This window comes from Peromyscus eremicus, chromosome 8b (assembly GCF_949786415.1).
Source record: "Peromyscus eremicus chromosome 8b, PerEre_H2_v1, whole genome shotgun sequence".
In the NCBI taxonomy this organism is placed as follows: domain Eukaryota; kingdom Metazoa; phylum Chordata; class Mammalia; order Rodentia; family Cricetidae; genus Peromyscus; species Peromyscus eremicus.
The window spans coordinates 49720599-49735935 of record NC_081424.1 but is presented as its reverse complement, the minus strand read 5'-3'; the positions used below and the strand labels follow the sequence as shown (position 1 = coordinate 49735935).

The window sequence follows — 15337 nt, the reverse complement described above, 5'->3', positions numbered from 1 at the left end:
GGATCGGGGTGGGTGGGAGGGGCCCTAGTTCTACGGCTGGCCCCGCCCCCGCAGCCTCCTATTGGGCGAGCGAGGGCGTCCCCCTCACGCCGTCTGCCTATTGGCCCGCGCGTGCGGACGCCGCGCCCCATTGGTCTGTTCTGATTTGGGCACCAAATTCAAAGATTTTAAAAGTACCAGCTGGCGCCTTTTAAGAGCTACAGCTCGGCGCCGCGGCCGGTCGCCTCTTCCCTCCGGTCCCCGCCACTTCACCTGCGTCGGAGCCCGCGTTCTCCGGCATGAGCCGGCGCGTTTGCAGCGGTCTGCCCCGGCCGTCCTCCTGCCCCTGCGGCCTCGGCGCGCGGACGGTCGCGGATGGTGAGTGTGAGGCGGGCATTGTAGGGATCCCCACTCCGGTGGCCGCAGCCTCAGACCGGGTGCATGTGCAGATCACGGGGTCCCGGGCCTCAGGTGGCTTTCCAGGCCCGGGGCAGCAAAGGAGGAGACTGGGGGCGCGGAGGAGAGTCAGTCGGCTGGTGCAGAATGGGACAGTTGTGGTCTGGCGGGCACGGGGTCCCACCATCTCATCCCATCCAGGTATCCCGCTCCGAGGACGTGCAGGTGGTGGCATCTGCGCGCGGGATTCCACCCCAGCCCCTTGCAAGGGCGCCAAATGCCCCCCTCCCCTCCCCCACTCCTGCCCGACCTGTGACAGGGCTCTGGGCTTCCAGGCTTGCCAGATGCCTCTTCTCCAGCCCCTACACCCCCTTTTCACAGTTGTTTAGCTCCCTCACATCCCAACTCAGTTTCCCAAACTTTTCCCCCTCAGCGTCCTGGCCGGAGAGCGCGGGAGATTGCGCTCGCGCTTATCTCCCGCCCTCCCTCGTGCACCGCGCCCTCGGGGCACCTCCCATCACCGACCCCTCAGCACTTCTAGGGGTTCCTTCCCTGCTCCCGCCAAATGTAGAGACCCCCCTCCTCTGCCCACCGTACCAAACTCAATGGAAAAAGATTTTATTTTCTCCTCTTTATGCCTCTTTTTCTCAATCTCAAGTCCTGGAGCCCCCGGGAGGGTTTTGAAAAGCGCCCCCCCCTCAAAAAAAGAAAAGAAAAAAACCCCAAAACCATGAGTTTGCCTCTAGTGTTTATTTAATGGTGAAAGTCGAGGAGTTTATTTTTTTTCCCCTCTGAATTGAGGAGTTAGTGATCACTTGCTTCAAAGCCTGAATCAGAGTTCAGCAAACTCAGTTACATATATATATTTGAAATATATCTTTGTTGGACCCTCAGTGAAAGACATCCATCTATTTTATCCCAGAAATTTTCGAAACTGGAGGAAAAAAGCATTTCTTTGATAATCTTCCTTCATGAGAACAGGAATTAAGCCTTGAGGGGTGGAAGCTGCTAGCTTAGCAGATTGTATTTGTAAAAGACCCCGAATCCTAAGTCAACCTTAAAAGTCGGAAATGTAATCGTTTTACGAGGGATTTTTTTTTTTTTTTTTTTTTGCTCAACTTTCCTCCTCAGGAAATACGTGCTGCCTCCCGAGTCCCCTCCCCGACTTGGTTTACAGCTTTGAAGAAATTTTTAAAAAATTAATTAGTACATTTAAATGATTTTCCAAGTAGGCTTAAAGGTTTTCTCATGAGAATTATACTTTCGGTCACTGAAATTTCCTCAGTCTTTAATCGGAGAAATGAATGTGCTTAGCCTTGGCCACATGCTTGGGGACTGAGACTGAAACTTGGTTAACATATGGAAGAGCTAGAAAGACTTTAACGACAGTTTTAATTACAGCCTTTGATATGGAATGTAAGGTCGGGATTTATAAGTTGAATGAAAGGTCAGACCGGGTGCATTTTATAACTCTCAAACCTTCTCCCTCCCCCACCCCAGTGATTGGCCTGAGCAGCGGTAATGTGAGTTCGAAACATTGAAATGTTTGAGTTTTATCTATAGGTTCGTTTTAAGGGAAACCAAAAATATCCTAACGAAATAAACTGGTTGGAAAGTTCAGCAGAGAGCTTTTTCATTTGAACTTTTGCTTTCTAAATTTGTGCTTGTGTGGAATTTATCTTGGTTTGCAGTGTAAGAAATGTGAGAGCTTGGCTTAATATGAGCAGTGTGATAGAGATGTTATTGATTAGATCGTGCATTTAATAGTTTTCTTCCCATTTCATGGGTGGGAAAACTAAGGCTGTGAGAGTTATCTTTTTGTCATTTTCTCCCGACTTAGTAAATGGTACTCTTTATGTTAATTGCTGGAATCTCTAACTGTAGAATTTTTTTTATTCTACTTAACAGTACATATCCTGTGCATTAGTTAATTGGGGTCACTTGCCTAAGTTTCTACTGCAGTTGTAAACCCTGGTCCCCTTGGGACTCTTGTAAACACCTCAAACCTTGATTCCACATACTTACCTGTAATCCATTGCCAGTGAGTGACCTGTGACCTTTTCAAATTGGAGCCAAATTTCTTTCTGTTTAGAAAAATATAAAGGTTTGGTCACTCCTAAAGATCACACCTAGTACCTAACTTGCCCCTTAATCTATCATAAGTGGGCATCAGATGAATGAAATGGCAAAAAAATGCTCCCACATATTGTTTGATTGAGGGAGGTATGGAATCAGGTAATCTGCCTTTATGTGTGATTGATTACATAAACAATATAAAGTATTTCTTATTGTTTAGGAGCACTTACTTTGACCTTTGGGAAGTTCTTGCCCAAGATAGATTTAGCTATTTTATATACCAGATTTTTGTCTTCTGATACTTTCTTTAATTTAGAAAACAAATAAATAAATAAATAAATAAAGAGAATCCTGTAGTCTGGGAAAGTTAAAAAAAAAACACGCTTAAAAAAAGGAAATGATGCCAACATGTGAAATGCAGTCCCCAGCCAGCTGGAAAAGCTCATGAGAGCAAAACTTAGAACAGTTGGAGGCAAAAGTGAGCATCCCTGGACTACATAAGGTGCCAGCGCTGTTGATTACAGTGTTCTTGTCCTGCGAGTCCTGCTCACATGAGCACATGCGTTAGGCAGATCTCGGGTCAGAGGCACTGGCTGAGGGAAGGGATGAAACTGCCATAGCCATAGCTGAAGGTCAATGTGCTTTTCACCAGCTTGCCCCCTGTGCCCAGTCAGAGCCACATAGAGATAGAAGAAAACCGACTGCATAGAGTTGTCCTGACCACATGTGCACCATGGCACATGCATACCGACACAATGGAATGGGGGAGAGGAGACTTAGTGCAAAGGAAGCCTATAGAACTAATGATAGCTAGATGGAATGTGGTGTCCTGGAACAGTGGGAAAAAGCTAAAGGACCATGCAACCATGGGCTTTAGTTAATAGTTTTGGCTTAATCTGTTAATTGGGACATGCACACCATGGTAATGCAACCTGTTCATTTCTGTTAGTGGGTATGTAAGGACTGATATTTGGTGTAAAGCCCTGCGTTCAGTCCCCATCAGGGAGGAGGGGACCATGTTATTACAAAAGTGATCTTTATTCTGTTTCGTGTGTTCTTTTCATAGGTTGTAAAGAAGAAAGTCCTGCTCTTTCTGTTAAAATGAAGTGTTTTAATTGCAACCCTGATCTTTCTGAACTTGAAGTGGTAAAACCTGAGGAGAGTGGGAAACAGGTTTCCTACAATTCTGTGTGTTTGGAGCCTTCCTGCAAGGACTGCTTTAGAAACCAGGAAAGGTTATCTTTCATTGAGTCACCAATTGTGGGACCTGATAACAACAAGGAAAATCAACGTGTACAAAAACTGCTCAATAGTTCAAGTGAAATAGAGGAGCTAGAGGCCAGCAGACTGTATGAAGACAGTGGCTATTCGTCATTTACACATCAGAGTGAACAGGAGGATGGCATCCTTATCCTGGAGAATTTCAGAAACAGTAGCCAGCCCCGCCTGCTGCCGTCACAGAGCCCAGACCAGTATCCCAACAAACACCTGCTGCCAGTCCTGCATTTTGAAAGAGTGGTTTGCTCAACGTTAAAAAAGAATTCCAAGCGAAACCCGAAAGTGGATCGAGAAATGCTGAAGGAAGTTATCGCCAGTGGGAACTTTAGACTACAGAATATAATTGGCAAGAAAATGGGTCTGGAACACCTAGATATCCTCACCGAGCTCTCCCGGAGGGGATTTAAACACCTTTTAGCTAATATTTTGACAAAGCTCAGCGGCATGGATTTAATAAAGTGAGTGTGTTGCACACTGCATGTGTTAGATAACCTGAGACCCACTTGTAAGATGAGTGTAAATCAGTGCTGGCTTGTGTTTGATTGATGCTATTTGAAATGAAAGAAAACTTAGGAAATATGCATCTAGTCTGGTTACTTTGAATTTTGTAGTCTTAGTATTAGAAGGATGTATTCTATATTGAATCATCTGACTGGCTGAAGTGAAACAGGGTAGATGTGTTGGTTTCTATTATTGGCTGGTTTCTGTAATCAGCATTGTGGAGTGTGCATTTAAGTTAATATAACAGGTTTTCAAAATCTATTATAAGCAGCCTAGAGGAAGGTGGAGGTGTGCACATTGTACTAGTATGTAATTGGTTCTCCAAATAGCTACTCAAAAAGAGTGGATACAGCGGAGGCTTGATGGGAGCTTTTAAAACATTTGAAAGTTTTGGCCCTTGGGTAGTCTGGTTAAACACTGATACATGGTCATCGGAACAGTTTCCATGTTTAGTCAGGTTAGCAAAGCTTGCATTGTGCTTCTGTTCTCCGCTCATCTTAGTATCTTGTCTCCTTTGCTTCCAGTTTGTCTAAAGTGAGCAGACTTTGGAAGAAGATAGTAGAAACCGATAAAGGAGCATCCCAGCTGTACAGCAAAGCCATGCAGAGAGTCCTTGTAAGTGATGGTTTCTTGAAGGGCTGCTGTTCTTTTTTCTTTAGAAGTAGAGACATTTTATAGCTGGGCGGTGGTGGCACACGCCTTTAATCCCAGCACTTGGGAGGCAGAGGCAGGAGGATCTCTGATTTCAAGGACAGCCAGGCCTACTTGAAAAAAAAAGGAAAAGGACAATTTTTTTTGTAAGTCCTTTAAATTCATAAAGCACATCAGCCTCCCAGAGGCTGGAGAGAATGAGTGTGAGGGGCATAAGACAAGTTTAAAAAAATTACACTTTTGGTTATGCTTCCTCTAACCCGGAAAAGCTGCGCTGTGCAGACTGATTTAAAAATAAGGGCTGCACAATTGGTGGTGTGTGTCATTGTGGTCAGCTATAAGACAAACTAAATTATCAACATCCTGGAGAGTCTTACTACGTAGAGCAGTGGTTCTCAACCTTCCTAACTAATTCTTCGACCCTTCAGTACAGTTCCTCATGTTGTGGTGACCCCCAACCATAAAGTTATTTTCGTTGCTACTTCATAACTGTAATTTTGCTACTGTTACGAATTGTCATGTAAATACCTGATAGGCAACCCCTGTGAAAGGGTCGTTTGACTCCCCCAAAAGGGAATGCAACCCACAGATTAAGAACTGCTGGTCTAGAGGAAGTGTTTAATTTTCTGAAGTACTTGGTAATTGTATTTCTGACAATGATCAGTATGTGATTGGGAGTTTTGGCCTTAGAGTTGGCCATGCTTAGCAAACAAATACTGCTACTTAGCCAGGTGACTTAAGACAAGGGGTACTTAAATTTTGTGCTCAGTTAACTGATTACTGCCACCTGCTGGTAGTTGGGAGAATGACCATTTGTTCTGTGGGCATGACTTTGGCCTTGGTTAGTCTAAAGGTACCTTGAAATCCTTATAGGCTCATCTTAGTTTCTGATTGACACTTCCATTGAGTTTGTCTCGGAATGTTTCTGTGCATAGCTCTGTTGGGCTGTATTAAACCTGCAGGTTGACGCAGGACTGGATATCCCGTTCCTTTTTGATCCTTTTACCAAGTACAAATGTAATGAGTAGAGAAAAGAATTTTAAAATCCTCTGTTCAACCTTTTTCAATCAGGAAAACAGTAAGTTGTCGCTGCATGCTTCAACCAGGGGGTACGTTGTGAGCAGAACTGCACTAACTTCTGTTCAGAAGTCATCGACTTGGACTCCTCCCAGAAAAGATACTCAAGCCAATTTGCCCAGTCAGCGTGATCAGAAGAAAGGTCCTGCCTACAGCCGGCACGGGGAATTCCTTGAGGTAACTGTCTGATGGGGGTATTAGAACCGGCACTCACTGCTCAAGGGAGTTAACGTGAGAAGTGGGGTTTCAGTACACTGCTGGATATCTCGTGTTTGCTACTCTATTAATCACACGCTAATGTTCCTTTGGTTTAGAGTAAGAAGCATTAAGGCAGTTATTGAAGAGATCACCTCTTCTGTCCCCTTTGTTCACTCGGTGACCTTGGAGTTTCTCAAACTGTTCCATACTACATTTGTAGTTGGCTACTGTCATAAGGAGAACAGCTGGACAAACGGTGTATCTTTCAGAAGTGCATGGTTTCCTATTACTCTGAACTATTGGGTGATAGACACTAAAATGTCTCCTGTAAATCGTTAGCTGTGCTGAAGGCATGGCTTCCCTTCCTGGTTTGGTTACCAGAATTCATTCAGTCCGCTAAAATACACATACATAACAGATTTTTTTCTTCTAGGTGGCCAAGACGTTAAAAAACAACGAGAGCCTCAAAGCCTGTGTTCGCTGTAATTTCCCTGCAAAATATGACCACTATTTAGAGCGCGCGACCTGCAAACGGGAAAGCTGTGGATTTGACTATTGTACAAAGTGTCTGTGTGATTATCATGTCAACACCAAAGACTGTTCGAATAGCAAGCTCCTAAAAGCCACCTGTAAAGTGATGGGCCCTTTGCCTGGAACTAAAAAAAGTAAAAAGAATTTACAGAGATTGTGACCCTTAGCACATACATCAACTGTAGAAGATCCTAAGGGCTACTTTTTAAGGATTGTTAGATTATAACTTAAGGAGGTAAAAATAAATGTAGGGTGCCATTTTGTCCCTTTGGGAAGAGAGGACATGCATATAGCCTCCTAAAACAATTACAGTTTAATATTAAAAAATTAAAAATTTTCATACAAACAGAAAGATTAAATTAAGAAAAAGAAACTGGGTATCTATTTGTAGTTAGATGGTAAAATAAAATTGATTGGATTTTATGGCAAGTGAAGGCTGTAATTTTATGGAGTCTTTAAAACAGATGTGATTCACAGTGTTAGCATCTGTGATGCTTTACCAAATTTGTATTGTGTCCATGTCAACTTGAGTCTGTCAATTTAAATGTTTGTCTTTGTCAGTATGAGCCTTTTTCAGTGTGTAAAGTATTCATTGTAAAGTCTTGTTTACTTTATTTCTGGTCTGTTTTAATGTTTTTATACTTGTAAATATTTCTGTTTTTACGTGCCAAAGAAAATAAATATTCATATAACTTTATTTTGTTTTGTTACAATAAAATTCTTATAAGTTTAGTAGCGTGTGCTGTTCATTTTTATGCCCACATTGGCACTGGAAACAAGTACTTTGAGCTGTGAAGGGAATTGGGTGGATCATGTCTCACTGAGGGCTTGTCCTGCCTCCCTGAGTTCCCTCCCAGTAGCTTATCTGGTAAGTGTGTAGACCTGTAGATAAACATCTCCAGATGCTGCAACTCATTAGAACACTGATGTATAAAGGGCATTTTCTGTCTCAGCAGACTTCCCATCAGGTTTACTGAGTAGTGGACATGGTTTGTTTTTATTTTCTAGCTTTCATTTGTTTATCCATAAGAAACATGGATAACCTGCAGTACCAGTTTAGTGATCTTGTCCTGCATTAGCTCAGGTTTATCAGGAGCAATCTCCTTGAGTTTAAAGAGTATCTAGTGATCCTAGTCAGTGGTCACTTCCTTTCAGGATTTGAAATCTATCCTTCAGTGCTTTCCTGGTTTTGCAAGTTAGGGTTTTGTTTTTTGTTGTTGGTTTTTTTTTTTTTTTTTTTGTCTTTTTTTTTTTTGGTCTTTTTTTCTTCCCCCAAGACAGAATTTCTATGTGTAGCCCTAGCTGTCCTGGAACTTGCTCTGTAGACCAGGCTGGCCTTGAACTCAGATCAATTGTTCTGATGGGGGTTTACCTATGAAAAGAACTTGACACCTGAAGCTCTTTAAGCACAGTTGAACATGGACAGGGCTTTTGGTTTTGTATTTGGGTAATTTTCATTTCCAAACCCTCCTGAAGCTGGTGATCCATTTTTTTCCTTAGATTTGAGGTATTTTCAGAGTTGCGTTAAGCAGGTTTTCTATGTCATTAGTCCGTGCTTCAACATCACTGGCTGTCAGGTTTGGTTTCTTAGTTGTATCACAGGCTTTGGGTGTCACATTGTTTCCCCCATCACTTAATGCTATCTGAATATTCCTGCGTATGTAGTTCCTGGTACTCATCTGCCTCGCCTGTTGGGGGTGTTTTAGGGTTAACTGTGCTATTGATGAAACTGACCAAAAAACAGCTTGGAGGGGAAATAGTTTATTTCATTCACGTTTCAAATCAGTTCAGCAAAAGCAGGTAGGGCAGGAACCTGGGGGCAGGAGCTGATGCAGAGGCCATGTGGGAGTGCTGCCTTCCGGCTTGCTCAGCCTGCTTTCTCATGAGAGCAGCCTGGGGATGGTACCATTCACAATAGGCTGGGCCCTTCCCTATCAATCACTTAAAATGCCCTGCAGGCTTGCCTATAACCCAATCTTACACAGGCATTTACTGTCTAAGCCAGCAGTTCTCAACCTGTGGGTCATGACCCCTTTCGCAGGGGTCGCATGTCAGGTATTTATGTTACAATTCATAACTAGCAAAATTCCAGGTCCGGAGTAGCAATGAAAATAATTTTCTGGTTGTGTGTGTGTGTGGGGGGGGGGTCACCTCAACATGAGGAATTGTATTTAAGGGTTGCAGAGTCAGGAAGGTTGAGAACCACTGCCCCAAACTTAGCTGTCCCAACACCTCTTCCTTGGTCTCTAATCCACTTCTTTCCTTGGGATAGTGTCTCCCCTTTGTCACTAAAACATTTTTCCCCAGTCATTTGAAGGAAGCTTCTAATTTAGTTTTTGAAGAAAATGTCAGTTTGTCTATGTTTCCACGCTGGCTAGTTTTTTTGTCTGATTGGTTGGTTTGTTTTGTTTTTAACTGGACACAAGGTAGGGTCATCTGGGAAGAGGAAAGCCTTCCCTTGAGAAAGCGCCTCTGTAAGATCGGCCTGCAGACACATCTGTGGAGCACTTTCTTGATGAATGATTGATGTGGGAAGGCCCAGCCCACTGTCGGTGGTGCCACCCCTGTATGTGGGTCTGTGGGGTGTATAAAACAGCACGCTGAGCAAGCCACAGAGCAAGCTAAGTCTTTGTCTGTGGCCTCTGCTTCAGTTCCTGCATCCAGTTCCTGCCCTGACTTCCCTTCATGATACAGCTGTAAACGGTAAGCCGAAACAAACCTTTTCCTCCTCAAATTGCTTTTGGTTGTGGTGTTTTTAATCACAGATTGGAAAATAGCTTAGACGGTTGCTTTTCAAGGCCATACCAAGGTATTTTCCAAACCGGCACCCTTTTCTCAGGAAATGTGTGAGGCTTCCATTTATGTGGCACCCTTGGTAACACTTACTCCAGTCTGTAGTTTTTGCCGCTGGACTGGCTGGGCTGTGTTTGTTCCTATCGCTTTCATTTATATCCTATGATGGACGTTTAGCATCTTTTCATGTGACTTGGCTTCACATGCTTGGTGACATGTGAGCTTAAATGACTTATCTTTGTTGTATTGCTTTCTTTTTTTTTTTATTCCCCCGGAGCTAAGGACTGAACCCAGGGCCTTGCGCTTGCTAGGCAAGCGCTCTACCACTGTGCTAAATCCCCAACCCAGTTGTATTGCTTTCTTACTGACGTTCGGGGAGTATATATTATTGATCAAGTGTTTTATCCACCTTGTCTTTTGATTTGTTATCACCTTAGAGGAAATGTTTTAATTTTTTTTATTGTTCCAAATGATTTTCCTTCTGTAGAGCATGTTTTTCATGCTGTATCTAAGAAATGTATCTAGTCTACGTACACAGTTTTCTCCTACATTCACTTTTAGAAGTTTTACATTTAAAACAGTATTACGTTCATTTGTTTGGGTGGGTGGAAGTATACTATAGAGCATACAGGTGCGCAGGTTTGAAGACAACTTGTGGAAGCTGGTTCTCTCCTTGTATCCTGTGGGACTGAGGGCTTGAACTCAGGTCATTGGGCTTGGCAGCAAGCACCTTCACCTGCTGAGCCATTTTGCTGGCCCATTTGTACACTTTATAATATTTTGTTTAGAGTCTATGGTTAGTCTGTGGTTTTTAGAATGGTGGGAGGGGTGTCTTGAAATGGGCACCCATTTGTCCCAGCACTGTTTGTCGACACATGTCCTTTGTTTACTGAAATGCCTCTTGGATTCCACACCACCCTGGTAAGTTTCATAACCTGACAATGGCAGCTTTTTAATCTTCCTTGGACATTTTCCAAGTTATGTCACCTATTGTGTTTCTACATAAATCTTACCAGTTTATCAGTTTTAATAGGACATTGGTTTTGATTGGGATTGTGGGGACCATATCGGTATGCCAACTACTCACATCTCAACAGCCCTGTTTCCCAGCCCCAAACATAGAGGTTTGTCTGATACACATCACTCAACATGTCTCTTAACAACACTTTGTCTTTTCATTATATACATCCAGTATATATATAATGTACTTATTCTTAAGCTTATCCCTAAGCCCCATATGTTATAATATTGTGAATACATCTTATTTTCAGTTTTCTATGGTCTGTTGCTATATTGAAATGCAATGTATTTATTTATCTGGCAACCTTACTAAATATAGTTAACTATAGTTGAATGTTAGTGGATTTGTATCAAACAAATAAATACAATTTTATTTCTCTTAGTCCATCTATATGACTTTAGTTTCTTGATTTTTTGGGGCATGTTTTATAGCCTAAAACCTGCAGTTCAACAGAAATGCTGGTGGTGTTTTTTTTTTTTTTTTTTTTTTTTTTTTTTTTTTTTTTTTGGTCAGGTCCCAGATATTAAGGAAAACACTAAGAACAATGTTGGCTCTCATTTTTTTTCATGAGTTGCCTCTGTTTACTTGAGGTTCCTTTGTGTTGGCTTTTGTCAGTATTTTTCACTTGCTAACGTGGTCATGTTGGGTATGGAGGTGTGTGGCTACCATAAATTACCTTGATTTCTTAGTATTAAAACAACCTTCCATCCCTAGGATTAAGGCCACTTGTCCGTGATATTTATTATTTATATTATTGGATTATGTGAGTGTGTGAGCATGTGTGTGTGTATGTGGGTGTGTTGAGAAGTGCTGCATTTGTGTGCATAAGAGATGTTGGCTTGTAGCTTCTTAGGGTGTTTGGGACATACTCTCCCCCCTTTTCAGTTTCCCGGATGTTTATGTAGAATTAGAATGCCCTCTTCCTTTGTGGTTATCTAGAAAGCAAGAAAGCTTCCTGGATCTGGATTTCCATTATGGGAAAGTGTTTACCTGTGTGTTTTTAAATAGCTACCAGGCTCTGCAGGTCTCCATTTCTATTCATTTCTCTTTGAATAAGTTTATTAGTTTTTCAAGGACTTTTTCAGGAACAATAATTACGGAATTGATTAGCATGGAGTGGTCAGAGTAGTCCTTTTCATACTTTGGAATCGGTAAATGTCCTCCTTTTAATGATTTTTGCAACATAGCTTGGTCTTGACTCACTTTGATGTGCTAGGAAGATGAATAACTTAGACGATGGCGCTTTCCTGGTCCACACTGTGTATATATTTGCTTGTTTGGAGGAAGTCGGAATGCTAGCTTAAAGCTCACCGAAGCTTCCTGTAACACCCAGTTGACCTTGCTGTTTGAGTTGGACCTAGATAAAATCTAGATCACAAGATATCCTAATTGGTGCCTGTTGGAGTAAGAACACACATTACATTCAGAAGTGACTGGCCTTGGCCAAGCAAGGTGCAAGCTAGGAGTTGAGCTTGGCAGTAACTACCTTACACGGCAGCCTGTGTTCTCCAGTGCCTGTGTCCCGCCATCCTACTAGAGTGTGAGGTGAACGTGTACTTTGTGTCGCTTGCGATAACCTTTCGACAACAGATACAGCTTTGCTGAGGCCTTTCTCCTCATGAAGTCAGTTCAGATTTGGCAGTCCTGTGTTAACTCATGTCTTGGATGCTGGGAACGAAAGATTAATGTTTCTATAAAACCCCAATGTGTCCATATGCGTTGCTCTTTTGTGGTGTTCTCAACCTTGGTGCTGACCATTTCATATAATCAAATGCTATCTTCACAGGTTAGCCCTGAGGCCAACTTGCCATGTTGTTGGGAATGCTGTTGGGTACCAGGAGATGAGTGTTCCAGGACTCTGCCTAGGAAGCCTGCCACGTCCTTTCCCACAGTTCAAGGGCTGCTGTAAACTCTGACTGTATGAGAGAGTTTCAACAGTTTCATGCCTTTTCCCACAGTTCGAGGGCTGCTGTAAACTCTGACTGTATGAGTTTCAACAGTTTTTCTGCTTAGAGTCCTACCCTGACTATATGGCATTGTTCCCTTTGCTTCGAATTCTACTTCAACAGTTTGAACACATTGCCACAAGATGGCGCTCTTTTGACACTGTCCTTTTGAGTGTTGGTTCCTGTGAATGTAATGGAAAAAAGGATGTAAGAATATTATTGTGTTTCTATTCAATTTATGTTATCAGATTAGAAAATGAAGTAAATATATATTGCTATGTTAGGATATTTATATTTTAAACAGTTTAACGTTTGGTCTTAGGCACGAAGGGTACGTCTTCTGTTCAATATTTGAAAGAATTGTTTCTTACAAAGTGTAGCTCTGTGCTAACCTGTGTGGAAGCAGCATGTAGTTACAGGACATTTGAAACACAATTCATTTAAGTCCAAAGTGAGATGCATTATAAATGGAGCATGTGCACCAGATATCGGAGACTCCATACAAAGCAAAACAAAATCAGCTAGACAATTTTCATATTGACTGCTGATTGAAATAACCATATATTATTAGATTTACTGGGTAATTAAAGCACTATAAAGTTAACCCAAGTTACAAAGAAGTCTTTTCTGGCACCATAACTGATGTGTCAAGATAGAGGACCCTAACACTCAGCGCTTAAGGTTTGGTTTTTTTTAATTAAATGAAATCATTTTATTTAATAGATATGTAGTAAGAGTACATTTGCTAGAAAAATGAATGAAAGGATATTTTCAATCACTTTAGGCTAAATATTCCCTGTGTTTTGTTGATGTAATTCTGAATTGCTAATATGTAAAAGGGAACTTTATCCATAACAGAATAGGAGATGTACTCAGACGTTAGGTACACCTAAGCAATTAATCTTGACTTACATGTGTACGTGTATGTGTATGAGGAAAAGAGTGACCAGAAGAGAGCATTGGATTCCCTGGACCTGGGGTTACAGGCAGTTGTGAGCCACCTGGTGTGGGTGTTGGACCTGACCTCTGGTCCTAGGCAAGAGCATCAGGCCCTTTTAACCGCCCATCCATCTCTCCAGCCCTACATCGAACTTGTTTTTTCCAAAGCTCCTGTGCAACAGTGATGGCACCTGATACCTCATCCTCGGATAGTTGTGGCTTTAGCTTCTTGCTCTCTCACTATTTAACCTTGAATGTGATTTTTGTAGCCAAAATAAACTTGTGTTAAATTTTCTATCATCCGTATTACTGTGCTTCTGAAAACTAAACAGCTTTTTGTCCTCAGTAGGGTGAAAAGAGAAAGCAGACTTACTGCCAGGTAAAAATTATGTTACAGTATGGCGCTAATGAACCTTTAAATATCTTTAAAGTGCCGATGTAGACATTGAAAGTTATTCTTCTGTCCATATTTAGAACATCTCTTGAGCACCTTCTGTATACAGTGTGAGATAGCTCGGTGATGTCAAATGCAGAGCCTCTGTCTGAGTTCCATCAGAGAACACAGCTTTAAGACCTCCTAACAGTTCATGCTAGATGGCTTAGGTGTACTTCCACACTGGCTAAGACTGTCTAAGTAGAAATGGTTTAGTCTTATTAACGACCAACTTCCTTACCCTTGTGGGTGGGTTAGAAGTGCTCTGAGTGAGTGGATGAGATTGTAGAAGGTCAAGGGAGTCAGCACTATGGAATCAGACCATGGAAGAACTGATGTTGTAGATCCAAGACGGAGGGGAGCATGTCCTTTCTCTCCAGAAACAGATTCTCAGGCTCAGAGGCACAAAGCAATATCTATGCCATCCCTATATTCTGGAGAGATGCAGTTGGGAAAAGACAGGGGAATTTTTACCCTAAGAGAGAAGTTGAGGGTGACAGTTTCTTACCATTCCAAGGGATAGCAACAGTCTTTCTGGGAGTGTGCTGGCCCACATGGAATTGTGGGTATTGGCAGTGCTGAGGTTGAAGGGCAGAGGGCAGAGGACCATATAGCCCTCCCCACCCCTCTTCATTTGCTGAAGCACAGGAGTTGGATCTGGGTTGGGGACTTCATGTGAAATCTATGCTATTGTCGGTGTGACCCACTGTTAGACTAACATAGCCAGGTGGGTGAAGAGCTGGGATCATGTCCACACAGGCTCTTCCTCGGAAGCTGACAGTAAGAAGTGCAGAATGCCAGTAAGGCCTATGAGGGTTTCATCCCAGGACCTCATCAGCCTCGAGAACTCCAGCAGGATAATGAAGAGAATGCCACATTTCCTTTTAACAATCCATTCCTAAGAGGTAGTGTGCTGTAGATTCATGGTGATGTCCTTCCAATACTGACACAAACTGGTTTTGTTGTTGTTGTTGTTTTGTTTCTTTGGTTTTCGGTTTTTGTTTTTTTGGTTTTTTGAGACAGGGTTTTTCTCTGTAGTTTTGATGCCTGTCCTGGATCTCACTCTGTAGACCAGGCTGGCCTTGAACTCACAGAGATCCACCTGGCTCTGCCTCCCAATTGCTGAGATTAAAGGCATGTGCCACTGCTGCCCGGCCGATAAAAACTGTTTTACTTTCAATATTTCTAGTAAAATGTGAAATATTACCATGTTTCCTCATGTCCTTCCCCTTTGGGGCTCTGGAGGCTTTGCCTGTGTAGCAAGAACGTGAGGGATCTGTGTTGTGTGAGGTACTTGGAAGCACCCTTTATATTCTTAGATGTTGCACCTAGATTTTCCTGTCCTTTTAATAAGTATCCACACTTTGGAAGAGTGGAGAAGGTGGATGCACTTACCATTTTCCCATCCCGCTGTACCTCACGGTCTCTTTCCCATCCTGTCCCTCTTCGGGTTTCCACCAGAGGGCAGAACCAGCCCACCTAATTCCCAGCTCCAGCTGTCTGCTTCAGTGTTTCAGA

At 42.5% G+C, this 15337-nt stretch overlaps 1 protein-coding gene across 1 annotated transcript; it reads left to right on the top strand.

Moving 5' to 3' along the window:
- Nucleotides 1–31: 31 nt before the first annotated feature.
- Nucleotides 32–7350, top strand: Fbxo5 (F-box protein 5). Its single transcript, XM_059272394.1, has 5 exons — nt 32–357; nt 3518–4187; nt 4755–4845; nt 5953–6135; nt 6590–7350. Exons 1-5 carry the CDS (start codon nt 279–281, stop codon nt 6845–6847), a joined length of 1281 nt encoding a protein of 426 aa, XP_059128377.1. The 5' UTR covers nt 32–278; the 3' UTR covers nt 6848–7350.
- Nucleotides 7351–15337: the final 7987 nt, after the last annotated feature.